At 61.2% G+C, this 25,635-nt stretch overlaps 4 protein-coding genes across 6 annotated transcripts; 3 read left to right on the top strand and 1 right to left on the bottom strand.

The window, feature by feature from the left end:
• Positions 1-1,439: 1,439 nt before the first annotated feature.
• On the top strand, positions 1,440-4,873 carry TMEM238 (transmembrane protein 238). The gene is made up of 2 exons (XM_043598286.1): positions 1,440-2,147; positions 4,743-4,873. The coding sequence occupies exon 1, from the start codon at positions 1,607-1,609 to the stop codon at positions 2,138-2,140; it is 534 nt and encodes a 177-aa protein (XP_043454221.1). The 5' UTR covers positions 1,440-1,606; the 3' UTR covers positions 2,141-2,147; positions 4,743-4,873.
• A 780-nt stretch (positions 4,874-5,653) lies between these two features.
• TMEM190 (transmembrane protein 190) lies at positions 5,654-8,661 on the bottom strand. The gene is made up of 5 exons (XM_043598285.1): positions 8,538-8,661; positions 8,410-8,445; positions 6,198-6,323; positions 6,026-6,110; positions 5,654-5,938 (listed from the first exon to the last, which is right to left on the bottom strand). Exons 1-5 carry the CDS (start codon positions 8,593-8,595, stop codon positions 5,698-5,700), a joined length of 546 nt encoding a protein of 181 aa, XP_043454220.1. The 5' UTR covers positions 8,596-8,661; the 3' UTR covers positions 5,654-5,697.
• Positions 8,662-8,831: 170 nt separating this feature from the next.
• Positions 8,832-17,217, top strand: IL11 (interleukin 11). 2 transcript variants are annotated; one of them, XM_043598284.1, is made up of 6 exons: positions 8,832-8,926; positions 10,559-10,569; positions 14,933-15,105; positions 15,275-15,361; positions 15,492-15,653; positions 16,415-17,217. In XM_043598284.1, exons 1-6 carry the CDS (start codon positions 8,844-8,846, stop codon positions 16,583-16,585), a joined length of 687 nt encoding a protein of 228 aa, XP_043454219.1. In that variant the 5' UTR covers positions 8,832-8,843; the 3' UTR covers positions 16,586-17,217. The 2 variants fall into 2 exon arrangements, with proteins under 2 accessions (XP_043454219.1, XP_043454218.1); XM_043598283.1 differs by lacking the exons at positions 8,832-8,926; positions 10,559-10,569 and adding an exon at positions 13,623-13,788.
• A 407-nt stretch (positions 17,218-17,624) lies between these two features.
• FAM71E2 (family with sequence similarity 71 member E2) lies at positions 17,625-25,595 on the top strand. Of its 2 annotated transcripts, XM_043598272.1 has the most exons (11): positions 17,625-18,822; positions 19,042-19,196; positions 19,344-19,602; positions 20,035-20,065; positions 20,228-20,292; positions 20,399-20,502; positions 20,594-20,646; positions 20,731-20,807; positions 21,294-23,152; positions 25,190-25,277; positions 25,362-25,595. In XM_043598272.1, the coding sequence occupies exons 1-10, from the start codon at positions 18,673-18,675 to the stop codon at positions 25,215-25,217; spliced, it is 2,781 nt and encodes a 926-aa protein (XP_043454207.1). In that variant the 5' UTR covers positions 17,625-18,672; the 3' UTR covers positions 25,218-25,277; positions 25,362-25,595. The 2 variants fall into 2 exon arrangements, with proteins under 2 accessions (XP_043454207.1, XP_043454210.1); XM_043598275.1 differs by lacking the exons at positions 25,190-25,277; positions 25,362-25,595 and having other exon boundaries at positions 21,294-22,948; positions 22,989-23,146.
• The last annotated feature ends 40 nt before the right edge of the window (positions 25,596-25,635 follow it).

Below are 25,635 nucleotides of genomic sequence, written 5' to 3' on the forward strand. Positions count from 1 at the left end.
CCTTCTCTTATTGGCGCTTGCCCTTTCGGGTCTGTTCGGAAACACTCGATTTCCATTCGGCCACATTCGGAATTCTGTAGCTAATCCCGACAGACCTCTCAGTTTGCCGGCCTCAGGTCCTTTTAAAATAAACTCTTAGGGGCGCCTGGGTGGCTCAGTCGGTTGAGCGTCCGACTTCGGCTCAGGTCATGATCTCACACACTCCGTGAGCTGGAGCCCCACGTCGGACTCTGTGCTGACAGCTCAGAGCCTGGAGCCTGCTTCAGATTCTGTGTCTCCCTCTCTCTGACCCTCCCTCGTTCATGCTCTTTCTCTGTCTCAACAATAAGTAGACATAAAAAAAATAAACTCTTAAACCGTTTAGAGTCTAGAGTTTAGAGTCTAGAGATAAGCTAGACGGAATCTCCTCGCAGACTGCCACCCCAGGAGGGCATAGATTCCCTCTAAAGGTCGAGTTCCTTGGAGGAAAAGAGATTTGCGTGGGAAAGCTCTTGGTTCCTTTAGGGGGTCCATACCTGTTGGCCCAGCCTCTTCTCCGTGCCTTGCTGCCTCCCGCTCCCGTTCTCCCCTCTCCAGTGTGCCCACTGTCACACCCGTTAAACTTTCTGGAGGTTTATTTTCTGCCTGATGTAGATCTGTGGCTTCAGCCTCACCAGCACGGGGCTTGGCGCTTGCTGGTGGTGGTGAGGATCTCAGGGGACCCCAGCTCACTAAAAGGAATGGCGATGGCTTAGGTCGACCCCATTATTAATGGCACCCTGATGTGTGATCATTTCTGGGAATTCCTTGAGGGCAGGAGCCTCCTCTGGTCCCTCTCTATGCTTTTGGGCTTCACCCCGAATGAGTCCTGGCAGTCCAGAGGCACTAGGGAAAACCTCCTGAGCAGACGGGAACCCGGGGATCGGCCTGCTGCCCCCATCGGAGCGCCCAGAGTCTGGAAGGCAGCTGTGCTCACCGCTATAACCACCAGCGCTGCACCAGAGCGCCCAGGATCTGATGGTTGGTGTCCACGGGGCTGCGAGAACCATCCACCTTCGTGCCTCTAGGTTCATTCCCAGGCGCACGAGAGGCCCCAGGAGACAGGCAATGAGTGAGAGAAAGCTCCGTAGGGCCCACGTTTCTTCCATTAGGGCACCCTGACTGCTGATTCTTTGCCTCCCGGAACTCGTTGGGGTCCAGGGGCCTTGTCTGATTCTTGTATTTGACGCCTCCTCTCCCCCCAGCACCTCCACGCCTGGCCCAGCCGTGGGGCGCTGGTGCGCAGGGGGCCCCGGTGACAGGCACTGAGCAGAAACAACGTCGGGGCTCCCATAGCACCCCACGCTGCCTCTTTACACAACCCTGATCCTTCATGCTCCTTGGGGGTGAATAAGGCCCCTCCCACCTTTATCTGTGAGCCAGGCTGTCCCCCAGCACAGGCCTCTGAGGGCCGGGACGTGCTCAGAAACCGCGGCCAGGGTTCCCCCAAGCCGGGCCGGTCTGCACCCAGCCAGCTCAGGTGACCAGGAGGGCGCCGGGCACACCTGGCGCCGTCCCCTGACCCCGCCCCGGGCCCGGCCGCACCCCGGAACGCTCTCCGGGGGAGCCAGCTTGGCGGAGCAAGGCCATGGCCGCGGCGCCTGCGGTGGGCGCCCCGCAGGGGCCCCCGCCGGGTGTACCGTCCCCGCCGGCCGCCGCGCCAGGGCCTGCGTCCGGCCTGGGCCGCTGCCGGATGGCGCTGCTGCTGGCCGTGGCGCTGGACGTGGCGGGCATGGCGGCGCTGCTGACCGGCGTGTTCGCGCAGCTGCAGGTGCGCGGCCGCGACTTCGGCGACCTGCTCATCTACTCGGGAGCGCTGCTCGTCTTCCTGAGCCTGCTCGGCTGGATCCTCTGGTACACCGGCAACATCGAGATCTCGCGCCAGGAGCTCGAGCGCGACTACGGCCTGCGGCCCTCGGCGCTCGCCCGCCTCGCGCGCAAGCTCTCCCGCCGTTGGTCCGCCCCGGCCTCCTCCTCCGGCCCGCGCGCCGCGCCCGGCTCCCGGGGAGCGCGCCGTGCCGCCCGCGCGCCCCCGCCGCCCGCCGCCAGCTCCCGCCGCGTGCGCCTGCAGCTCGCCACGCTCGAGGCCGGGCCCGGGGCGGCGGGCGCCGGCACCGAGTGAGCCCGAGGTGAGGGGCGGGGCGGCGAGTGGGGCGGCAGGGAGAGTTGGAGAGAGCTGGAGGGACAGGGGAGAGACAGCAAGAGTGACGGGGGAGGCGGGGAGGGGGAGGTGGAGAGACAGGGGGAGAGCTGGAGAGACGGGCGGGGGGGGGGGAGAGCTGGAGAGAGATGGTGGGGATAGAAGTGGAAAGAATGGGAAAGATGGGGGGATGGAGACGGAGGGAGACAATGGGGAGGAAACACAGGGGTCAAGGTTAGAAAGGAGAGTAGCAAGGCCTAGAGGGTGGAGGCTCAGACAGCAGGCATGACAGTGGACTTGGAAGACAGAGACCCTGCCCCCCAGATGAGGTCCAGGGATATCTGTTACCTCACCCCCACACTTGGAGACCCTGCTCTGCACCCCAGCCCCCAGCAGCACCAGGTCCCATTTAATCCTCTCTGTGTAACTGGGTCTCTGCCATCACTACTAGTATCATCCCCATCCCAGTAGGGGACATTGAGGCCCAGAAAGGTGCCGCCTCTTGCCCGAGGGCACACAGCTGGGATTCTTCTGAAAAAGAGGAAAAGAGTAAGAACACCAGGAGGAGTGTGAGATGCAGGGAAGGCTCTACTGCTCTTTCCTTCCCTTTTCTCTCTCCTCTACCTTTTATCTCCTTTCCTAAACACACACTCTCCAGCTTTGCTCAAACACCTGCTATGGCTCCCTGTTGCCCTCTGAGAAAATCTTAGCCACTCACTGCATGTGGGCCCCACAAGTTTCAGCCCCGCATCCCCTGCCTTCTTTGCAGTTGTGATGGCACCCCTCCGTGCATGAACCCCAGGCTCCCTCATGTCAACTGACCTCTGTTCATGCTTTCCCTTATAGCAGGAGTGCCCTTGCTGTCTGTACTCCACACAGAAAACTTCCCATGTGTTCATTATGGCCCAACTCAATCTTGCTGCCGTTCTTTGGGTCTTCATATTGTCTGAGTTACCCCTGTTATCTCTTATATCTGTCTTGTTGTATCTGTGTGCTGGTACTCTCTCTCCCGCTGGGCAGGCAACATCTTGACGGTAAGGCTTGGGTCTCTAGTGTCTTCATTCTTAGCATGGCCTAGCAAAAAGTAAAGTCGGGAAATCAGAGGTTGATGAGTGGGTAGGTGGGTGGTTGGATGGGTTGTTGGATGGATGGATGGATGGATGGGTGGATGGATGGGTTGTTGGGTGGATGTGTGCATAGATGAAGGGGTGGATGGATGGATATGGTTAGATTGATGAACTGGTAGATAGGTGAATGGGTGGTTGGATGGATAGTTTGGGCAGATAGGTAGGTAGATAGATGAGAGAATGGATGGTTGGATCGATGAGTGGACGGCTAGGTAGAACAATGAATGGATGAGTGACTGAATCACTTTCTCAAATGGGTTTCCATAAAAGAGTGAAATCCTGATGTCCTAAGACCTTCTTTGTATGTGAGGAATTAACTTTTCTCCTATGTATTCAGAATGATACTAGTTATATACCCTTCTTTGTGAGAATTCAGAAAATAGTCACTCCAATCATCTGCTGTGTTCTGTAGTTCAGATGAGGAGACTGGTTTAAGAAAAGATGTATGCGAGGTGCCTGGGTGGCTCAGTTGTTTAAGCGTCTGACTCTTGATCTCTGCTCAGGTCTTGATCTCAGGGTTATGAGTTCAAGCCCTGCTCTGGGCTCCATGTTGGGCTTGGAGCCTACTGAAAGAAAGAAAGAAAGAAAGAAAGAAAGAAAGAAAGAAAGAAAAAGAAAGAAAGAAAGAAAGGAAGGAAGGAAGGAAGGAAGGAAGGAAGGAAGGAAGGAAGAAAAATAGATGTTTGCATAGCTGAAGCATCAGCTAACACAAAATTCAGCATATAATGCAGAAATACTCACCAGTGGTTAAAATTACCCCTGAAAATCCTTTACCTTGCCCCAAAGTCTAATACATCTGGATGGATCTCCGGCTAGAGCCACCTGCCTGCCAGAAACATGGGCCAAGCTGACTGGAGCGAAGGCCCCTGTTAGAAGGAAGACAGGCCTGTTCAAACACAGGACTCCTTAGTGGGCAGGGTGAAGTGTTTCCAGTGCATGAAGGACAGAGAACTTGAACTGTAACACAGGGACCTGAAGATTCTGGCTCTGGGTCACTCCCTTCTCCCTCTGGAGCCAAAATCCGTTGAGAGGACAGACAGAGCCACCACCATTCTTTGTTATTTATCCCCTCTTGTTTTCTTTCTCTGTCAATCTCTCTTTTTCTCTGTCCCTGTGTCCCTGCTCTGTCCCTGTCTCCTGTGCCTCTTTGTCTCGGTGTCTGTGCCCATCTTTCCCTCTACACATCTCTGTCTCTCCTCTCTCACTTTCCTGTCACTCATTCTCTACCTGGCACCACTGGGCTCCGGTGAGTTAAAGGCCCACAGGTGCTGCCTCGAAGGGGGGCCTGGAGGGACATGAAGGAACAAAGGAGAAGGTGTGTGAGCTCCCTGGGGCTAAAGCAGCAAGAAGGGGCTCCCTTCCCCTGCACCCTCAGGCCGCTGGGTGGGGGGCCCAGCAGATGCATGGATACTGGGAGGGGTCCCGAATAGCCACTAACCCTTCCCTTCCTCCTGCAGACGAACCCATGGCCCCACCTGTTGGCACTGGACCAGGATGTGCAGCTGTGCCCAAAATCATTTGGCCACCAGGATGCCTATCTGTCCTCCCCCATTGCCCCCCCACCCCCCATAAATGGCTCTGCCTCCTAGCACTGTGTGTCTGTCTGGGAGACAGCCCTGGGGCCGGGCCACACCCCCAGAGGAGCTGCCCATGCCCTTGGGGACCTTGTAGCCAGCTTCACACCGACCCCCCACAGAGGGTGATGGGAGAGTGGGGCCAGGATCTTGAGCACAGATGCCCCCTCCCTCAGTCCACACCTCCCTCAGCCCAGGCCCCTCTGGTGGTTTGGGAGGTCCTCCGAGAAGCACGCAGAGGGACAAATTAGACTTGCAAAATATTTATTGGGAGGAAGCATGTATGGAGGGTAGTTGGTGACACCTGAGACTGGGGGGAGGGCTGGTCAGGATGAGTCTTCAACTGTCTGCACTTCCTCGAAAATGTCTGTCTGGCCTGTGGAGAGTCTGAGAGTAAAGTTGTCCACTGGAGACAGCCCGGGTCCAGCAGGGGCCCCTCCCATGCTCAGGCATTGATGGGAAGCCAGGCACATGCTTGGGGACGGGATCCCAAGGGTAGGCAGCAGGCAGAGGCCGACAGTCCGTGATGCTCCCGCAGGAGAGCTGAGGACCACATTTTCATGGCGGCAGGATGCCACCCCAGCCCCGTTTGGGCACCCCTCAGCCCTGCGGCCTCAGCCCAGGCCACCCCCTGCTTACCCACTGCCCCGCCCCTCAGCCCAGACCTCCCACGATCACGCACACACACGATCACACACACACTCGAGCACACACACACACACACACACGCTCACTCCCTGCCCCAGAGCTCGACCATCTCCTGCTCCCATGATACTTAGAAAAGGTACCACAGGTCCATATGCTAGATCTGTATTGAGGGGTCCCGCCAGGAGTGCCCCTAATCATCATCCTCTCCCCCTTCCGTCTCTTCACCCCCTTCTGTCGTCCCTTCCCCTTCGGTGGCCCCTGATGTGTCCAGGTTCCCCTCCAGGGGAAGGGAGGCCCGCATGCTGCCCGCGGACCCCTTCTTGTTGCTCAGATTCCCCCGGTCCTTGGACAACAGAGACTCGGTCTTCGACAGGTCACATTTGCCCTTTAAGAAGCCTGGAAGGTTCAGCATGTCCCGGCGCTTGGCCCACCTGGCGGGGAGGACGGACAATCAGCCTTGACCTTCCGCCTGCCCCTCTGGGGATGTGGGTCCCACCCCGAGTCCCAGCCCCACTTGCCAGAACAGGCAGATGCTGCAGATCAGGAAGAGGAGGCCCCCACACGTCCAGCCCAGCGCCCACATGTGCTTCCTCCGCATCATCTCTGCACAGAGGAGGCAGCTTTGAAACCGGGGTGGGGGGAGGGGGGGTCTCCGCCACGGCCCCAGGGACCCGGCTGCCAGGCACTCACCGTCTGGGCGCTGGTGGTAGCAGACCCCGTCCCGGTAGCAGCATCGGAGACGCAGACAGAGATTGGGGTTTTCGATGGCCGCCTGGCCCCCACAGCTCTCCCGGTCCCACACATCTCCCTCACAGCCTTGGGACCAACCACACGTGTCAGCTATGCCACAGAGTCCGCCCAGAGCCTCAGAACACCGCAGTCCCAAAGGCAGGCTCTGGGATTGTCTGACCGGTGCTCACTCTGCGGGACACAGGAGTCCTGCCCCCAGCGCCGCCTCCCTCAGACCCAGGAGTCCTGACCACCCCCCCCCAGGCCCTCCTCCCTCAGACCCAGGAGTCCAGACCCTCAGCCCCTCCTCCCTCAGACCCAGGAGTCCTGACCACCACCCCCAGGCCCTCCTCCCTCAGACCCAGGAGTCCAGACCCTAGCCCCCTCCTCCCTCAGACCCAGGAGTCCTGGCCCCCAGCCCCTCCTCCCTCAGACCCAGGAGTCCTGACCACCCCCCCCAGGCCCTCCTCCCTCAGACCCAGGAGTCCAGACCCTCAGCCCCTCCTCCCTCAGACCCAGGAGTCCTGACCACCCCCCCCAGCCCCTCCTCCCTCAGACCCAGAAGTCCAGACCCTAGCCCCCTCCTCCCTCAGACCCAGGAGTCCTGGCCCCCAGCCCCTCCTCCCTCAGACCCAGGAGTCCTGACCACCCCCCCCAGGCCCTCCTCCCTCAGACCCAGGAGTCCAGACCCTCAGCCCCTCCTCCCTCAGACCCAGGAGTCCTGACCACCCCCCCCCCAGGCCCTCCTCCCTCAGACCCAGGAGTCCAGACCCTCAGCCCCTCCTCCCTCAGACCCAGGAGTCCTGACCACCCCCCCAGGCCCTCCTCCCTCAGACCCAGGAGTCCAGACCCTAGCCCCCTCCTCCCTCAGACCCAGGAGTCCTGGCCCCCAGCGCCGCCTCCCTCAGACCCAGGAGTCCTGACCACCCCCCCCAGGCCCTCCTCCCTCAGACCCAGGAGTCCAGACCCCAGCCCCTCCTCCCTCAGACTCAGGAGTCCTTCCCCCAGTCCCTCCTCCCTCAGACCCAGGAGTCCAGACCCTCAGCCCCTCCTCCCTCAGACCCAGGAGTCCTGACCACCCCCCCCAGCCCCTCCTCCCTCAGACCCAGGAGTCCTGACCACCCCCCCCCAGGCCCTCCTCCCTCAGACCCAGGAGTCCAGACCCTCAGCCCCTCCTCCCTCAGACCCAGGAGTCCTGACCACCCCCCCCCAGGCCCTCCTCCCTCAGACCCAGGAGTCCAGACCCTAGCCCCCTCCTCCCTCAGACCCAGGAGTCCTGGCCCCCAGCGCCGCCTCCCTCAGACCCAGGAGTCCTGACCACCCCCCCCCAGGCCCTCCTCCCTCAGACCCAGGAGTCCAGACCCCAGCCCCTCCTCCCTCAGACTCAGGAGTCCTTCCCCCAGTCCCTCCTCCCTCAGACCCAGGAGTCCAGACCCTCAGCCCCTCCTCCCTCAGACCCAGGAGTCCTGACCACCCCCCCCAGCCCCTCCTCCCTCAGACCCAGGAGTCCTGACCACCCCCCCCCAGGCCCTCCTCCCTCAGACCCAGGAGTCCAGACCCTAGCCCCCTCCTCCCTCAGACCCAGGAGTCCTGGCCCCCAGCGCCGCCTCCCTCAGACCCAGGAGTCCTGACCACCACCCCCAGGCCCTCCTCCCTCAGACCCAGGAGTCCAGACCCTCAGCCCCTCCTCCCTCAGACCCAGGAGTCCTGACCACCCCCCCCCAGGCCCTCCTCCCTCAGACCCAGGAGTCCTTCCCCCAGTCCCTCCTCCCTCAGACCCAGGAGTCCTGCCCCAGCCCCCTCCTCCCTCAGACCCAGGAGTCCTCACCCCCCAGCCCCTCCTCCCTCAGACCCAGGAGTCCTCACCCCCCAGCCCCTCCTCCCTCAGACCCAGGAGTCCTGGCCCCCAGCCCCCTCCTCCCTCAGACCCAGGAGTCCAGACCCCCAGCCCCCTCCTCCCTCAGACCCAGGAGTCCTGGCCCCCAGCCCCCTCCTCCCTCAGACCCAGGAGTCCAGACCCCCAGCCCCCTCCTCCCTCAGACCCAGGAGTCCTGGCCCCCAGCCCCTCCTCCCTCATACTGGGGATCAGTCCCCCAGTCCCTACTCCCTTTAGACCCAGGAGTCTAGTCTGGCTCCCTGTCCTTGGAGGACCCGGGTTTCATCCACTGCTCACTCCATGGGTAGAAGAATCCCTGGATTCCATTCCCATCTGTGAAGGAAAATGGTTGGTGTTGGGGCTGCGGTATGAAGGCTGAGGAGGCTCCCTGCTCAGCACTCTGACCCCGTCTTTGGCCCCCTCACCTACTGAGCCCTGCATCAGCAGGAAGAGGCTCAAAGCTGGGATCCCAGAGCCCACCATGTCGCCTCCCTGGACCCCTGGGGCCTCTGTGGGGACAGACCTTGAAGGCCATCACCCCAGCAACCAGCTGGGCCCCGCCCACTGCCCACCCAGCTTTCAAGGTTCTAAGTTCTGTTGCCAGGGAGCCCCCTTGACATGGGGAAGAAGGGAGAGGGGGTCACACTGGCCTGGTCGCGCCTGCTTGTTAAGAAGCTGCTTCCTTAGCAACCAGGTGGGAAGGGCCGTGGGGTGGGGGTGGGGGCCCGGGCATGAAAATGAGCCTCCGTGGCAGAAAGAGGAGGCGGTGGCGGTGTAAGACGTCTGCTCCCTGTGAACCAGGGGACTCCACGGGGTAGGGCCTGGGGGACCTTCCTGCCAGGGAATCCCTCCACTTAGTAACCCGATAGGATACCTGCCGGGCAGCTCATAGCCTGGGGTCTTCCCCCTAGCAACCAGGGGCAGGGGCCTGAGGCTCCCTGAGCCCCATTGTTAGGGAGGCCCCCCCCCGCAGGAGGACAAGAGGAAAATGGGGGGTGGTGGGGGGGGGGCAGAGCACTTGCTCGGGAGTCCCCTTGTCCCAAAGGCACTCCGGGCCTCCCGCTGGAGAAAGTATGGGGCAAGTGTAGGGGGCCTTAGGGATGTGAGGGCCCTGAGGCTGGCTTCTCCCTAGGCCTCAATCCACCTACAAATGGGGAAAGGAGTCTATGTGGAGGTCGTCAAGCTTCCCATTTGGTTCCCCTCAGTAAGGAGGAGGAGCCCAACTGGGGAGCTGGGTTGGGTCGGCGATCCTTAGTTCTCTCAGGTGAACTTCCAGGCAGCTTTGCAGGGCAGTGAGGAGGGGCCTCCTGGGGCAGTATAGCTTTGGGGCCTGGATTTCTGAGTCTGAGAGAGGAGGGGCTGGGGGGCAGGACTCCTGGGTCTGAGGGAGGAGGGGCTGGGGAGCAGGACTCCTGAGTCTGAGGAAGGAAGGGCTGGGGGCCTGGGTCTGAAGGAGGAGGGGCTGGGGGCCTGATTCCTGGGTCTGAGGGCAGAGGGGGCTGGGGGGTCAGGATTCCTGGATCTGAGGGAGGAGGGGCTGGGGGGCAGGACTCCTGGGTCTGAGGGAGGAGGAGTCTGGGGTCTGGACTCCAGGGTCTGAGGGAGGAGGGGGCTGGGAGCCTGGGCTCCTGGGTCTGAGGGAGGAGGGGCTGGGAGTCTAGTCTCTGAGGGAGGAGGGGCTAGGGGTCTGGACTCCTGGGTCTGAGGGAAGAGGGGGCTGGGGGTCTGGGCTCCTGGGTCTGAGGGAGGAGGGGCTGGGAGTCTAGTCTCCGAGGGAGGAGGGGCTAGGGGTCTGGACTCCTGGGTCTGAGGGAGGAGGGGGCTGGGGGTCTGGACTCCTGGGTCTGAGGGAGGAGGGGGCTGGGGGTCTGGACTCCTGGGTCTGAGGGAGGAGGGGGCTGGGGGTCTGGACTCCTGGGTCTGAGGGAGGTGGGGGCTGGGGGTCTGGACTCCTGGGTCTGAGGGAGGAGGGGGCTGGGGGTCTGGACTCCTGGGTCTGAGGGAGGAGGGGGCTGGGGGCCTGGGCTCCTGGGTCTGAGGGAGGAGGGGCTGGGAGTCTAGTCTCCGAGGGAGGAGGGGCTAGGGGTCTGGACTCCTGGGTCTGAGGGAGGAGGGGGCTGGGGGTCTGGACTCCTGGGTCTGAGGGAGGAGGCGGCTGGGGGCCTGGGCTCCTGGGTCTGAGGGAGGAGGGGGCTGGGAGTCTGGACTCCTGGGTCTGAGGGAGGAGGGGCTGGGGGTCTGGACTCCTGGGTCTGAGGGAGGAGGGGCTGGGAGTCTGGACTCCTGGGTCTGACGGGGGAGGATGAGGCCAGGACTCCTCTGAGGGCAACTGTCCAGAAGCCCAGATCCCATTTCTCTGGAAGCCCTGTGAGGCTGACCCCCTGCCCTGCGCATCTCCTGTAAACATCCTGGTGGGAGCTGAGTGGCCCTGGGCTGCCTCCGTCAGAGATGACACAGGTTAGAGGGGGCTCAGCAGGGGGCCGGGGGTGGGGGGTCATAGGGGTTGTGGAGCTGAGGCCAGCAGCTGATGACCATTTCCTGTGTCAACATCATCTGGACCCACTTCGCAATTCCCGGGATTCCTCAGGGATCAAGGAGGGGGTGGGGGGCGGGGCTGCCAGGGCCCTGGACCGCGGCTTGGGACTGGGGGGGCCCCCGCCGTCACGGCCCTCACCGCTAATGACAGGTTTGGGCTGCTTCTGCGGCCCGCCTGCCCCGTCACCCCCCAGAGGCCAGACAGGACCCCCCAGGGACAGACAGACGGACACACACAGCCTCGGACCTGCTGACCTCACACCAGCCAGCCCCACCTCGCCCAGGGGGTCGGCACACGCAAGGACCCCCGGCTCCCTGCTAGTATCCCAGTGGTACCTTCCCCCAAGATTGTGACCCCCCCCCCAGAGCCTCACACACTGGGTCTCCCCTGATCTCTGAGTTTGTTTCTTCCTGTGTCCCTAGATCCCATTGTTTTACATCATTGTTTGTCACTCTGGGGGTTTGTGCTACAGTCTCTGTTCCTGCTTGTCCTGTCGTCTTGTCACCTCCCCAAGGCCTGCCTCTCAGTGTCTGCACCCCACCCCTTCCTTCTTACTGTCCTTGTAGTGGAAGTAGCTGGAGCACCCCTCACCCTGGGGAAGACCCAGGAGTCTGGAGAGTTCCCCCTGCCCTCGCCCTCCTGTCCTGCGCCCATCACATCTCCCTCAGCCTCCTGCAGCCGGGAAGGATGAAAGATGGGCAAACATGACCCCAGAGTCCTGGGTGATGGCCAAGGCGACACTGGGGGTGGGGCGGGGGGACTGGCCCCAGCCACGCACCACTGACCTAGCCCCAGACTCCTGACCTTTTCCGTAGCGTATTCTCCAAATTACAAAAGACAACACCTTTTTCTCTACCTGGAAGCCAGGGTTTGGGGCCTGGACACTGGGCATGGGGTCTGAGGGAGGAGGGGCTGGGGGCCAGGACTCCTGGGTCTGAGGGAGGAGGAGATGGAGGTCTAGACTCCTGGATCTGAAGGAGGAGGGGCTGGGGGCCTGGACTCCTGGGTCTGAGGGAGGAGGGGCTGGGGGAAGGACTCCTGGGTCTGAGGGAGGAGGGGCTGGGGGTCCAGACCCCTGGGTTGAAGAAGGGGGTCTGGTTCCCTGTAGGTGGAAGGGGCTGCCATTTCGAGATCCCTTTTGTTGCTCCCAGACTGGCCCCAGGCCCAGTCCCTATCCCCTCAGGCCAGTCCATCCCCCAGGCTGGTGGCCTGAGTCACCTTGGCTGGCCCCGTCGGTCTGGGGGGGGGGGCTACGTCAGTTCTCCCCTCACTGACGCAGCCTTGGGCCCCCCACGCTGACTCAGCCGGAAACAGGCCCCCTGAGGGGCGGAGACCCAGTGGTCAGAGGCCTGGGTCCCTGCGGGAACGGGGGCTGGGAAGGGCCCCTGGGGGGCCCTGGAAGGGGTGGCCATGACAGACCAAGGGAGACAGAGCTCTTACCTGAGCAATGAGGTCATGTCCCACCATGGGGGGGCTGTGACCTCACCTCCCTGGGGAGGAGAGCCGTCGTCCCCCCCCCTCCCATGGTGGGGGATGGGAGGGGGAGAACTCTAGCCTCCATTCATCCCCAGAGCCCCCCCTGCCAGCTCAGCACAGGGCCTAGAGGGAGTCTGCTGGGGGACCTTTGGAAAGTCTCGTCACTTTGTCTTTCACTGTCGCTTCTGTCCTGGGTGGTGGTGGGGGGGGGAATGCTCCTGGGAATGGAGCTCTGGACCTGTTCCCTCACGGGCTCTGCCCAAGTGCCTGGCCCTCCTCCGGGTACCATGTCCACGCTGCTGTTCCCCCGTCTGTGGTCTGTGTGTGTCTCCCCCTCTGGCGCCAATGCCTCTCTGCACCGCGATCTCTCTGCAGATGTCCCCCGTGCCCTGTCCCCAGCTCCTCTCCCTGGCTGAGCCACTCTCTCTGCAGTTCTGTAACCCTCCCTGCCTCCTCTGCTCACGCAACATCTCCACCCTTCTTTCTCTGGGTCTCCCCGCATGTGTTAACAAAAATCAAGAAAGAGAATAACAATGGTTCATATTTCCTGAGAGCTGACTGCGTGCTTTGCATGGGTGAAGTCATTCTTACCCCGGCGTTTGGGGGGTAGGATGGGTACTCGGTCACCCCCATTTCACAGGTGAGGAAACTGAGGCACAGAGGGGTACCGCACCTCCTTTCCATCTCTGCTTCTCTCCCCACCTTCACATCCCTACCTGTCTCCTGGGGAAAGGCTCTGCCCCTCTCTGTCCTCAATGGTCAGCACCTCTGTCTCTCTGAGCGCGTCTGTCCCCCTGCCTGTCTGTCTCTTGGGGCCTTTCAGCTCTGTCACCTGCTCCTCTGTTTTCTCTGTATCTCTTCTGCAACCTGCCTCCCCTCTATGACTGCAACTTTGTCCCTCTTCCTCCTGGGGTCTCTCTGCGACTGCAGTGTATCTCCTTAGTGTCTCCATCTCTCTATCTCTGCCTTTCAGAGGATCTATCTCTGCCCCAATGTCCCCATCTCCCCAAGTGTCTCTGTCTCCTTGCTTGGGTCTCCAAACTCCGTCCCCTTCTCTTTCTCCGTTCCTCGTCCCACGGGGTCGCTCTGCCTCCCCATCCTGCGTCGTGTGGCCCCATCCCCAGCTCTCCGTGTCCCTCAGTGCCAGTCCTGGTCCTGTGGACCCCCGCCCGCTGCCCGCAGCCGGGCCCCAGCCCTGTGCGCCGTGTGTGTCTGCCCCTGCGGCGGCCGGCCGAGGAGGTGGAGGGAGGGGACGCCAATGACCTCACCAGCCCCTCTCCGACCACCCCCCCCTTTCTCTTTTCAACTTTTCCAACTTTTCCTTCCGTGCCCTCCTCTGAGCAAGGCAGCGTGAGCCCTGCGAGGCAGCCGGCTCCGTCTGAATGGAAAAGGCAGGCAGGGAGGGTGAGTCAGGATGTGTCAGGCCGCCCTCCCCTGCCGCCTGCCCCCCGCCCGCCCGCCCTGGCCCCCTATATAACCCCCCAGGCGTCCACACTCCCTCACTGCCACGGCCCTCGCTGCTCACACGCACATGCCTCCCCTCCCCAGGCCGAGGCCCAGCTGACCCCCAGGGCTCCCCCCCGGCAGCGGACAGGGAAGGGTTAAAGGCCCCCAGCTCCCTGCCCCCTGCCCTGGGGAATCCCTGCCCTGTGGGGACATGAACAGTAAGTTGGTTCAAGTTCATAGGGTGGGGGGGGGGGGGGACAGGAAGGGAGGAGGGAGGGACCGCGGCGAGGAGGGTGGGGAGCAGACAGACACAGCGGAATCGGACAGAGAGAGACAGAGGAGAGCGAGGGAGCCGTGGGGAGGCAGAGACGGAGGACAGGAAAGGAGATTCAGAGAAAGCAGCAGGAGGCCGGGAGCAGAGACGGGCAGAGACAGGAGGACGGATCTGAGACGCGGAGACAGGGCAGCGCGAGAGACATGAAGACATACAGACAGAGACAGACAAATGCCGGGAGGTGACCCCCAAGAGCGCGGGACGCCCTGGGAGTCGGCAGACACCCGGGCATCCCGACAGAAAGGCTCCGGGAGGGAAACTGAGTCAGGGAGCCCGAGGAGGTGAGCGCAAGTCCCGAACGCCGACCCCCCAGGCAGGGGGAGGAGAGAAAGAGAGACAGTGGTGCAGACAGGAACGGGAGAGCCAGACAGATGCGGACCGACGGACAGACAGCGGCCGGGGAGGGCCCGGGGGGCGGGCTGGGGGTGTGATGCGGGAGCGGGGCGGCCCGGGGGGCGCTGATTGGCTGGCGGGCGCGGGGGTGGGCGGGGCGGCTGGGGGATGGGCTGCCGGGGAACCAGCGGGCCGGAGCCCCCGGGGAGCGCGCCGCCGCCGGGTCCCTGTCCGCCTCCCGCGTCCCCGCTGCGCCCGCGTCTCTGCGTCCCTCCGCCCAGGTGTGCCCCGGGGGCATCCCCGGCACCACGGCCCGGCCTTCCGCGGTCCCCCTGGGCAGGGGTCTGGGCCTCCGGGTTCCTGTCCCGGTCTCCTTGCCCCGCTCTCAGTCCGGCTCGGGCTCCCGAGGCCCGGGGAGGGGGCAGGTTCTGGCCTGTGCCTCCCCCCTCATGCCCCGCCCCGGGGCCCAGATTCCGGCGTCCGGGGGCGGACGGGAGACGCCCGGCCCGTCTACCCGCCCCGGGCCGCGTCTGCTCCGACGGGCGGGGCAGCCAGAGCGGGAGAGGGAGAGGGCAGCCCGCCCCGGGCCTGCGACCTGCCCTGGGCGCGCCACCCCGGGACTCGGGACCCCCAGTCCCTCCTCCCCCGGACCCACCGGTCCGGTCTGAGCTCTCTCTGCCTTCTCCCGCCCCCAGGTGTTTGCTGCCTGGTCCTGGTCGCTCTGAGCCTGTGGCCGGATAGAGCTGCTGCCCCGGGGCCACCGCCGGGCCCCCCACGGGCCTCCCCAGACCCTCGGGCCGAGCTGGACAGCGCCGTCCTCCTGACCCGCTCTCTCCTGGCGGACACTCGACAGCTTGCTGCGCAGCTGGTGGGAGAGAGAGCCTGCCGGGGGCTGGGCTGGGCCAGGGACCCGGAGTGTGGAGGGCTTCTGGGCTCGCACGGAAACAGCGGGAGGGGGGAGTCTGGGGCCTGTCTGCAGGATGGGGGGACCCTTGGAGCTGGGCAGTCTCCCCCTCAAGGCTTCTTTTTCCCCACAGAGAGACAAATTTCCAGCCGACGGAGACCACAACCTGGACTCTCTTCCCACCTTGGCCATGAGTGCAGGGGCGCTGGGAGCCCTACAGGTAAGGGGAGGGGAACGGGAAGAGGGGGCAGAGGTGAGAGCTGGGCGGTGGCCAGGGTGCAAGGGGGGCTGGGGGCCAGAGCAGGCGTGTGGCAGGTGTTCCGTGATGCCCCCCATGCCCTGCCTCCTAGCTCCCAGGCGTGCTGACGCGGCTGCGGGTAGACCTGTTCTCCTACCTGCGGCACGTGCAGTGGCTGCGGCGGGCCGGCGGCCCTTCCTTGCGGACCCTGGAGCCAGAGCTGGGCGCCCTGCAGGCCCGGCTGGACAGACTGCTGCGCCGGCTGCAGCTCCTGGTAGGACCTCGCAGCTCCCAGGCCCCATACCTAGACTTGAAACCTGAGACCCTGGGACCCCAGACTCCAGGCCTGCCCGGAGACCCCCAGCCCCCTCGAGGCCCCAGACCCTGACCCAAAGCCAGCCTGGAGACCCTGACTCTGCAAACTCCAGACCTCAAGAGCCTAGATCCTGAGATCTCGGGTGAGACGACCCCAGATCCTGAGCTCTGAGTCTCTTAAGACCTCAGATGCTGGTTGTGAGCCCTTAAGACCCTCAAACCCTGACCGCCAAAACCTGAGACCCAAGAACCTGAGATCAGAAAACTTTAGTTGCCCGTTCCTGGGCCTGACCACAAAGACCCTGGACCTCAAATTCCAGCTCCCAGTTCTGAGACCCCAGCCCTCACCCACGAGTCCCTGAGCTTGGATCCTAGAGGCCCCACATGTAAGACACCAGCCCCAAGATCTTGGACCTGACCCCAGACTTGAGCCTACAGCCCCCAGCGCTCACCTAGCGTCAGGATCCCAGCCCTGACTCTATAGACTTCACCCCTCAATCCCCTGAGCTTGGCCCTCTCCAGCTTTGAGACCTCCACCTTTTGGCCCCAGCCTCCACTTTCTGAACCCAACATGTTGAGAACTCCCCACCCAGAAACCCTACCCTGCAGGTTAAAGACCCTCTGGAAACATGCAGCCTGGACTCCCAGGTTCCAAACGCCCCTTCCCGGGACCCCCACTGCACCCCCACCCATTGCTAACCTTCTGTCTTCTCCCAACAGATGTCCCGCCTGGCCTTACCCCAAGCACCCCCAGACCCACCAGCTCCCCCACTGGCCCCCCCAGCCTCCGCCTGGGGAGGCATCAGGGCAGCCCACGCCATTCTTGGAGGGTTGCACCTGACCCTTGACTGGGCCGTGCGGGGCTTGCTGCTGCTGAAGACTCGGTTGTGACCAGCTACACAGAACCGCCAACGTCCTTCGATGCCACATCTTATTTATTTATTTATTTGGGGACTAGGGGCATGGAGGTCAGGAGATACCCCCCTCTTCTTCTCCCCCTAATTAGAGACGGTCCCTCCAGGAGACCTGGGCAGAAGAGGGGGGGCATCTGTGCCTTATTTATACTTATTTATTTAAGGGCGTGGGTGGGAGGTGGGTGGGCTTGGGGACCAAAGGGTGAGGGAACTGGAGTCCTGGATTCTTGAATCTCTAAGACGTCTGGCCACAGTGTTTCCCTGTTCCCCACGCCTCTGGGCCTAGGCAGGAGCATATATTATTTATTAAACAATTACTTTTTGTGTTGGGGTGGGGAGGGAAGGGAAAAGAGGCCTGGGTTTTTGTACAAAATGCAAGAAACTTTTGTACGATACAGAAGGGGGAATTAAATTTGTCATACACATCCACTTAGAGGTGATTTCTCTCAGGGCTGGGGGCTGGGGTCCCTGGAGTAGAGGGAGGCAGGGACCCTTAGTGGGCAGGACAGCAGAGGGGAGATGGTTGGTCCTCCAGGGCAGGGTCTGAGCCTCATCTGGTGCACAGCACTTCATAGACTCTCAATAAATATTTAATAGAAGGTTCCAGAAGGTCATCCAGTGCCCTACAGTGCTTGTACATGACAAGGCTGCAAGTTCAAGGTCATTCATTATGGCAGTTCACAACAGCAAATTGGAAGCAACCTAGATGTTCAACAGTGAGGGATGGTTTAATAAATGACATCCATCTGTGTGATGGAATACTATTAGCCATAAAGGGGGGATGATACAGAGGCAGCTTTAAGACATAGAGAAAGCAGGCTACTAACCACTGCATGATTCCCACTTTGCTTCTCTGGATGGATGGATGGATGGATGGATATATAGATTTTTTAAGAAGTCCTAGAACACAGGGCACCTGACTGGCTCAGTCAGTAGAGCATGTGACTCTTGATCTCTGGGCTGTGAGTTCAAGTGCCGCGTTGGGCATAGAGCTTACTTTAAAACAATAATTAAAAAAAAAAAAAAAAACTCCTAGAAGAAAATACACCAAAATGTTGACCATGGTCCCCTCAGGGTGGAAGGCAGGGTGGGATTATGGGTGCTTTCATTATTTGTGCTTGTCCGAATTACTCAGAGTTTCTACAGTGACCATGTGTTTTGCATGACCCATTAAAAAAAAAAAGTGATACACACTTTTTAGAAGGACGGAATGCCAGCCAACCCCTTCCCCCAAAATAAGACCTCAGAAGGAGTCAGGAATGACTGCTCACTGAGTGTGTGCTCTGGGCCGTGTCTTAAGTGTGGGGTTTTACTTACATGATCCCCTGAATGCTCCATCATGCCCCACTTTCCAGGTGAGAGAAAGTGAGGCTGGCGGGGGAGGGGACATGGTGTTCAAGGTCACACCTTGAAAGGCACCACTGTGTTTCTGCCAGAGGTCCAGCTCCTTCCAAAGCCCGTGCCCCTTTCTTTATAACCAATGTTCAGCAATCACTGCCACAGACACAAATCAGTTATGTATGGGGAAACTGAGGCTCAGTGGGTATGAGTCTTCCTCAAGGTCCCTGAAAGGGGTCAGTGGTGAGTTGGGGCCATGCTCGGACCTCCCTTCTTAAGTGGGAAACTCTTTGGTTAATTATCCATTTATAATGTCCAAGACAGATCCTGCCGGGGGCCCTGAGTTTTCAGTAGCTTTGGGTCTGCAGTTGGGGCTTCTGATTCACAGACTCCAGCCCTCGAGACTCTAGGCCACATCCCAGGAGGAGAAGGGAGTCCACGCCCCCCCCCCCCCCGAGAGTTCCCAGAAAGAGTCCTACAAGTGTCTGATGAGGTCACAAAGGCCCCCCCCCAAGGCTCCTCCCCCAAGCCAGGGCTGACCACCCTCCACCGCAGGGCCATGGCCAAGCCCTGGGGAAGCCCCACCCTCTGGGACCCCTGAGCTGTGGCACCTGCCAAGCCTAAAGGGCCAGGGCGGGTGGGCTGGGGGACACTGGGCAGGCCAAGTGCCCAGGTGCCGGGTCCCTGACTCTGTGTCTGGCGTGACCCACCTTTTCTGCAGCCGCCATGAACCGGCTTCAGAACATCAGGCGCACGGAGCCATTCCAGGGACCCTCAAAATGGGTCCCCACACTAGGCGAGCTGCAGAAGACCCTCCAGAGGGGAGAGTACCTGCCCCTCCGCCCGCTGCCCATGTTCGAGAGTAACTTTGTCCAGGTCCCCAGCTTCCTGCACCCTGGGGGCGGAGAGGGGCAGGAAGGGATTGAGACACCATCCCCCCGCCCCCCGCCCCAGACTGGGGGGTTCGAACCCAGGCAGGCACTGACTAGGCAGCCGCAGGGGTGGGGAGGCTCAGGTGGTAGGGGGCTTGGGCTGGGGGTGCCAGAGGAGCATTGGAGAAAGGAGTGGTCCCAGCCCCTCTCCCTGGCCCCCCAGGTGACCAATCGAGGGGCCCCCGTGTACGTGCACCACAGAACCAACCGTGTGACCATGGGTGTGGCCGCCTCCCAGCCTGGTCTGGTGTTGCCAGACATCCTGCTGATCGCTCAGCCCCCGGAGGGCAGGGAGTGCGCCAGCCTCGTCCTCACCAGGTGCCTCCATTCCCCCCGCTCCCCGGGCCTGCCTTATCCCCCCCTCAACCATGACCATGTCCCTCTCCCGCCTCTCCCCCCGTCCCCCACCCCCCACTGCCCTGCCCCATCCTCTGCTCCACCATGTCTGTCTCCTGCCTCCCCCAGGATGCTCCCGCTGGACCTGACCCACCTCTACGTGCATGACCTGTCCTCCTGGCGCCTGAAACTGCGCCTGGCCACAGGCCGCTGCTACTACCTGGAGCTGGATGCCCCCGGCAACGAGGCCGGCTTCCTGTTTGACCACTGGATCCGGCTCATCAATCTGCTCCAGGACCCCACCACCACCTGGCTCCCCAGGACCCCGCATGGGCCCGCCAGGGACCCGGCCAGCGTCAAACCTCCTGCCTCCACCTGGCGCCTCCAGGTGGGCAGTGCCCCCCACAGACCCTGGGAGCAGCTGTGGTTTTGGATTTCAGAGCCGGGACCAACAGCTGAAATCCAGAACCCCAAGAAATGAGGCTGGGGGTCAGGACTCCTGGGTCTGAGGGAGGAGGGGCTGGAGGTCAGGACTCCTGGGTCTGAGGGAGGAGGGGCTGGAGGTCAGGACTCCTGGGTCTGAGGGAGGAGGGGCTGAGGGCCTGGACTCCTGGGTCTGAGGGAGGAGGCCCGCATTCCAGGATCTGAGGGAGGAGGTGGCTGGTGGCCTAGATTCCAGGGTTTGCAGGAGCAGAGGGCAGGACCCCTGGGTCCTGGCATGGGGACGGGTTGGGGTCCTGGAGTCCTGAGCTGGGTAGGTAATGGGGACGTGGAAACCAGGAGGAGGAACCCATCCTGACTGACCCCTCCCCGTCCACAGGACCAGCCCCAGTCCGGACGTGGACGTTCGGGTGAGCAGCCTCCGTGTCCTCAGACCCTTCCCTACTTGTCAGCCTCTCCTGCCCCAGGCGTGGCCACACCTACCAGCCCTTGAGCTCTCCCCCCTCCCCTGCCCGAGCCTCACGTCCTCCCTGTCAGGGGACCCTGACTGGAGGTCCTCCCCTCCTCTGCAGTCATGACTGTGGAGCCCAACTTTCCTTACAAGATGCTGACACTTCAGAAACAGAGGAAGGCCAGGGTGAGCAGGTTGGGCAGGCTGGGCTGGGGAGGGGCCGGGCTGGGCCCCCCCCCCCCCCCCCCCCCCGCGCCTCCTGACTGCCTGCCGTCCCTCCTCCCACCGCCAGACCCTCAAGCGCAAATTCAAGTCTCAGGCCGTGGGCGACTCTGTGCCTCTCATCTGGTCACAGCAGGAGCACGCTGAGCCTAGAAAGAAATCTGCAGAAAAGAAGTAGGCTTGGGGTCTTGCTGCCCGCGGGAGGCTGAAGGGCGAGGACCCCGGTGTGGAGGCCACCAGAGTCACCCCACATTGCCCCCTACAGGTCCCAACGAAACCTCCACCCTGACACATCTCAGACCCAAATCCAGGTTACCGGTGAGCACACCTCGCCCTCCCTGTGTGGACCCCCAACGTTCTGGCCCTTCCCCCGAGAGCTCACACTGCCTTCTTCCCGCCCAGAGAAGCCAAGCATCACCATCCGCACCGTTTTCAGCATCGTCTCCAACACCATCAACCACACACAGTCCTCTTCCAAGGCAGCTATTTCCTGGGGGCCCACTCCTGGTCTGAGGGAGGAGGGGCTGGGGGTCTGGACTCCTGGGTCTGACGGAGGAGGGGGCTGGGGGTCTGGATTCCCGGGTCTGAGGGAGGAGGGGCTGGGGGCCTGGGCTCCTGGGTCTGAGGGAGGAGGGGCTGAGGGCCAGGACTCCTGGGTCTGAGGGAGGAGGGGCTGGGGGTCTGGACTCCTGGGTCTGAGGGAGGAGGGGCTGAGGGCCAGGACTCCTGGGTCTGAGGGAGGAGGGACAGGGGGTCTGGATTCCCGGGTCTGAGGGAGGAGGGGCTGGGGGCCTGGGCTCCTGGGTCTGAGGGAGGAGGGGCTGCGGGCCTGGGCTCCTGGGTCTGAGGGAGGAGGGGCTGGGGGTCTGGACTCCCGGGTCTGAGGGAGGAGGGCCCTGTGTCCTGGGCTCTGGGAGCCTCCCCTGGCCCTGACCATTCTTCCCCTCTTCTCTGCCCACCTACAGTGTTGCTCTTCTGACTCAGACACGGCCACAGTCCTGGGCGGTTTAATTGAGACCCCCATCCGCTGTGTCTCCGCAGACACCCCTGATATTTCCTTGCTGGAATCCTATGATCCCTTCAACACGTACCTGTGGCAGCAGGACGTTGAAAACCTGATGGACCCCGATACCAGCACCTTGTCCTCGTCCTCCTTCTCCCCAGCCACCCACCCTCCCCGCTTCTCCCTCCCAGCCGCTTACTCCTCCTCCCACAGGCGCAACGAAAAGGCTCAGGCTCTGGGATCCGGGCAGAGGCAGCGGCCTCCACCCTCTCAGAAGACCGCAGCTGCCCGCGTCGCCGCTTGGAAGGTTCCATTCCTCCGTGACCAGTCCAAGAGGGTCTCAGCAATGCATGATCCATCCCAGAAGATGTCGACTGCACCCGGCCCACCCCGGGGGCCCCCAGTGGTACCCGCTGTTACCCAGAAGACCCCAACAGTACATGGTCCCCCTTGGAAGGCCCCACATGTATCCGTTACTTCCCGGAAGGCCGCAGCCAGTCCTGGCCCGGCCCGGAAGGCCCCACCTGTATCGCCTACTTCCCGGAAGGCTGTATCTTCCTCTGTCCCAGGAAGGAAATCTGTGTTCCTACCTGCTCCATCCCAGAAGGCTCTGACGTCACCTACTCAACAGCAGATGACACCGGACGCTGCCACTTTGGGCACGTTGCCCACGGGAGGTCCTAGAGGGCGTGTGCTCGAGAGAAGCCAGCGTGAGGGGACGCCAGGACCACTGATGTTTGTGGGCACCCAGGAGATGGACCTGATAGAGACAAGGACCCAGAAAACATCCCAGGACCTGCCTTTTACCACCACCAAGAAGGAGTCGGAGGAGGTCGTGCTCACTAAAGCCCTGAAGATCACCCTGGATGGCTTGAAGGGCAGGGGCAAGGTGGAGGGCAAGGTCCACAGAAAGAAGGAGGAGATATCCCTGGACAAGCCTGGCTTAACCTCCCAGACGGTGGGGCAACAGCAGAAGTGGCTCAAGACCCAGGAGGTGGTCATCCAGGGACCCCCGGAGGAGCCAAGCAGGCCGTTCTCGGTGGAGGGGCTCACCCTGGCCAAGCTGATGATCATGGCCAACTCCAAGGAACCGCCCCTGAGGCCAGCAACAGTCAATCCGTCCTCCTGGCTCTCGAGCCCCCCGATGCCTGACATGTCAACAGTCAGCCCCAGGGAGGTGCCCTTGCTGCAGGGGACACCAGAGGTGGTTGGAGAGCAGTCCCTGTTTGGCACCTGGGTGAAGGAGAGAATGCATCCGTGGGCTGAAGGGAGCATGTATCACTGGGTAGAGGCACAGCCCCAGGTTCCAAAAGAGGCTTCCGAAGTGCCTGGCCTCCCCAGGCATGAGGCCAGCAGCCTGATGATGGACAATGTCTCCCCAGATCCCATCAGTCTGCCTGCATCAAGGTGGGAGGAGGTACCCCCGTGGCCCATCTCACTGACCCCCATCTCAGAGATGAAGGCCAGTGTGTTCCAGCAGCCAAAGAGAGCATCTCTTGAGCCCGAGGGGCAGTCAGACCAGCTCGAGGGGAGGTCAGACCAGCTCAAGAAGACTCCAAACCAGCTGGAGGGGATGCCAGAACCGCTCGAGAGGACTCCAGACCAGCTTGAGGGGATGTCAGACCAGCTTGAGGGGAGGTCAGACCAGCTCAAGAAGACTCCAGACCAGCTTGAGGGGATGTCAGACCAGAGTCCCCCGGCCATAACAAAGTTGTCCTCTGATGTCATCTTACCAACGCTCGTAGAAAATGAGAATATGATGGACATGGCCCCCGAGGTGGAGGACATAGAGGAACCAGGTGTCTACAGTCCTTCAGCCAGGTATTTGGGGTGACAGCTGACACGTTCTGTCAACTCCATTAGCTGCAAGATAAAAAGAGGATCATTCCCTTTTTTCACTTTTATTCACGGACTCAATGTATAGAGAGTGTTGACTTGTGCTAGGCATTGTTCTAAGCACTAGAGATATGGCATTGAGCAATTTGGGGAGAATATGCTCCTGTCATCTTGTGTGTAGAGCCCAGGGATGCTGTTCAATGTCCTACAATGCACAAGATGGCTCACCACAGCAGAGAATGATCCAGAGAAAATATCAGTAGTGCTGAAGTTAGGAGTCCTGACAATTAAGAGCTAAGTCAATTATATTGCACGCTATAAGGTGATAGCTCCATGGGAAAAGAGCAGGAGAGGGGGGACTAGGGATGAAGATAGGCAGCCTCCTGTATTGGACTGGTTGGTCCAGGAGGGCTTCAGTGAGTTGATGTCATTTGTGTAAAGACCCGAAGGAGGGGAAGAAGGAAGCCATGCACACATCTGGTGAAAGTATGTTCCTTGCAGAAGAAACAGCCACTGCAAAGGCCCTGAGGCATGAGTGTGTGTGTGTGATACGTTGGACCAAGAGTGAGTTCCAAGGGACCCCAAGAGTAGGAAATGAAGTCAGAAGAAGTCACGCAAGTGGTGGTTATCACATGGGACCTTGCAGGCCATTTCAAGGGCTTTGGCTTTGATGCTGAGTGAGCTGGGGAATTTGGGGCAGAATGGCTGGAACTGGTGTATATTTGAAAAGGCTCTCTCTGGCCAAAGCATAGAGAAGGTAAGGGGGCAAGGATGGAATCTGGGAGAATAGGGAGGAGGCAGTTGCAACGATCCAGGCATGAGACAAGAAGGGAGGTGTTGGAGGTGTGAGAAAGAGGCAGGATGGTTGAGCCGACAGATTGGCTCATGGATTGGACATGGCCATGTGGTGTCAAGGGCAAATGTAGGGTCTGGGGTCTGAGACACTGGGAAGACGGAGAGGCTGTGAATGCAGCAGGTGGCAGGGAGGGGATCAGGATCGTCTAAGATCCCTGGTGAAGAAGTGGGGCAGGTAGCTGGATATATGAATTGGGAGTGACGGGAAATCATTGGCACATGGATAGTTACCACAAGCCAAGAGACTGGAGGAGGTCACCAGCCAGTGAGTGTCGACAAAGAGGGTGCAAAGTGTTTAGAAAAGGGGAAACCAGGGGCGCCTGGGTGGCTCAGTCAGTTAAGCGTCTGACTTTGGCTCAGGTCATGATCTCATGGTTCGTGAGTTCGAGCCCCGCGTCGGGCTCTGTGCTGATGGCTCAGAGCCTGGGGCCTGCTTTGGATTCTGTGTCTCCCTCTCTCTCCATCCCTCCCCGACTAGCGCTCTGTTTCTCCCTGTCTCTCAAAAATAAATAAATGTAAAAAAAAATTTTTTTTTAAAAGAAAAGGGGAGGGGCGCCTGGGTGGCGCAGTCGGTTAAGCGTCAGACTTCAGCCAGGTCACGATCTCGCGGTCCGGGAGTTCGAGCCCCGCGTCGGGCTCTGGGCTGATGGCTCAGAGCCTGGAGCCTGTTTCCAATTCTGTGTCTCCCTCTCTCTCTGCCCCTCCCCCGTTCATGCTCTGTCTCTCTCTGTCCCAAAAATAAATAAACGTGGAAAAAAAAAATTAAAAAAAAAAAAATAAAAGAAAAGGGGAAACCATAGTGAGAGTTGGCAGAATGGCGACAGCCTGGGTGTCAGGGGAAGCTGCGTGTAATGCTGCAGTTAGGTGAAGGAATACAGGACGGAGGCAGGAGCCCTGGGCTTACCAGCAAGGATTTTATTATTTGCATGAGAGTGCTGAAGAGGAGAGAGAGATTAGCATTTGCGTGTTGGTGTGAAGGATCCACAGGCGGGCTCCCCCGCAACTAGGCAGGAGGGAGAGAAACTTGGGAGGGACAGCAGGGACAGGAAGACACTGGTGGGGACCCTTCTTCCAGCTCACGCTTCATTTTAGCAGGGATTTACTGAGCCCTCACTATGCTCTTCCTGTGACCTCCAAGACCCCCTCTGGCTTTTTCTCTCTCCGCAGCATACAGAGTTCCCAGAGCCTTCATTAGCGGGATTCGGGGGGAGTCATCTCAATCGTCAAAGTGTCCAAAGGAGCCCAGCGTGACCAGGTAGCCAGAGACCCTGCCTTAGTCCTGGTACTGAAGTCCGGCGGCTCGGACACCACCCTTACTCTTTCCTCCTCTTCCCCACAGGCCCCCAGGGTGCTGTGCACCTGTACCGTAAGAAGCAGGGTGCTGAAAAGCCCGGGCGGGGGTATGCTCCCTCTAGGGTAGAGACCAGAGCTATCTATACGTTTATATATTGGGGGGCGGGGGGCGGGGGAGAGCCCGCGGAGCGGCCCAGCTTCTCAGAGATTAAAAACCTGAGTCTGAGACTCGGCAAAAATCGTGACTGGGTGCCAGTGTGTGCGCGCGGGGTGGCGTCGGGCTGGAGGTGGGAGGCGGCGGGGGGGGGGGGAGGGGGCTG

This window comes from Prionailurus bengalensis, chromosome E2, assembly GCF_016509475.1.
Source record: "Prionailurus bengalensis isolate Pbe53 chromosome E2, Fcat_Pben_1.1_paternal_pri, whole genome shotgun sequence".
Classification (NCBI taxonomy): domain Eukaryota; kingdom Metazoa; phylum Chordata; class Mammalia; order Carnivora; family Felidae; genus Prionailurus; species Prionailurus bengalensis.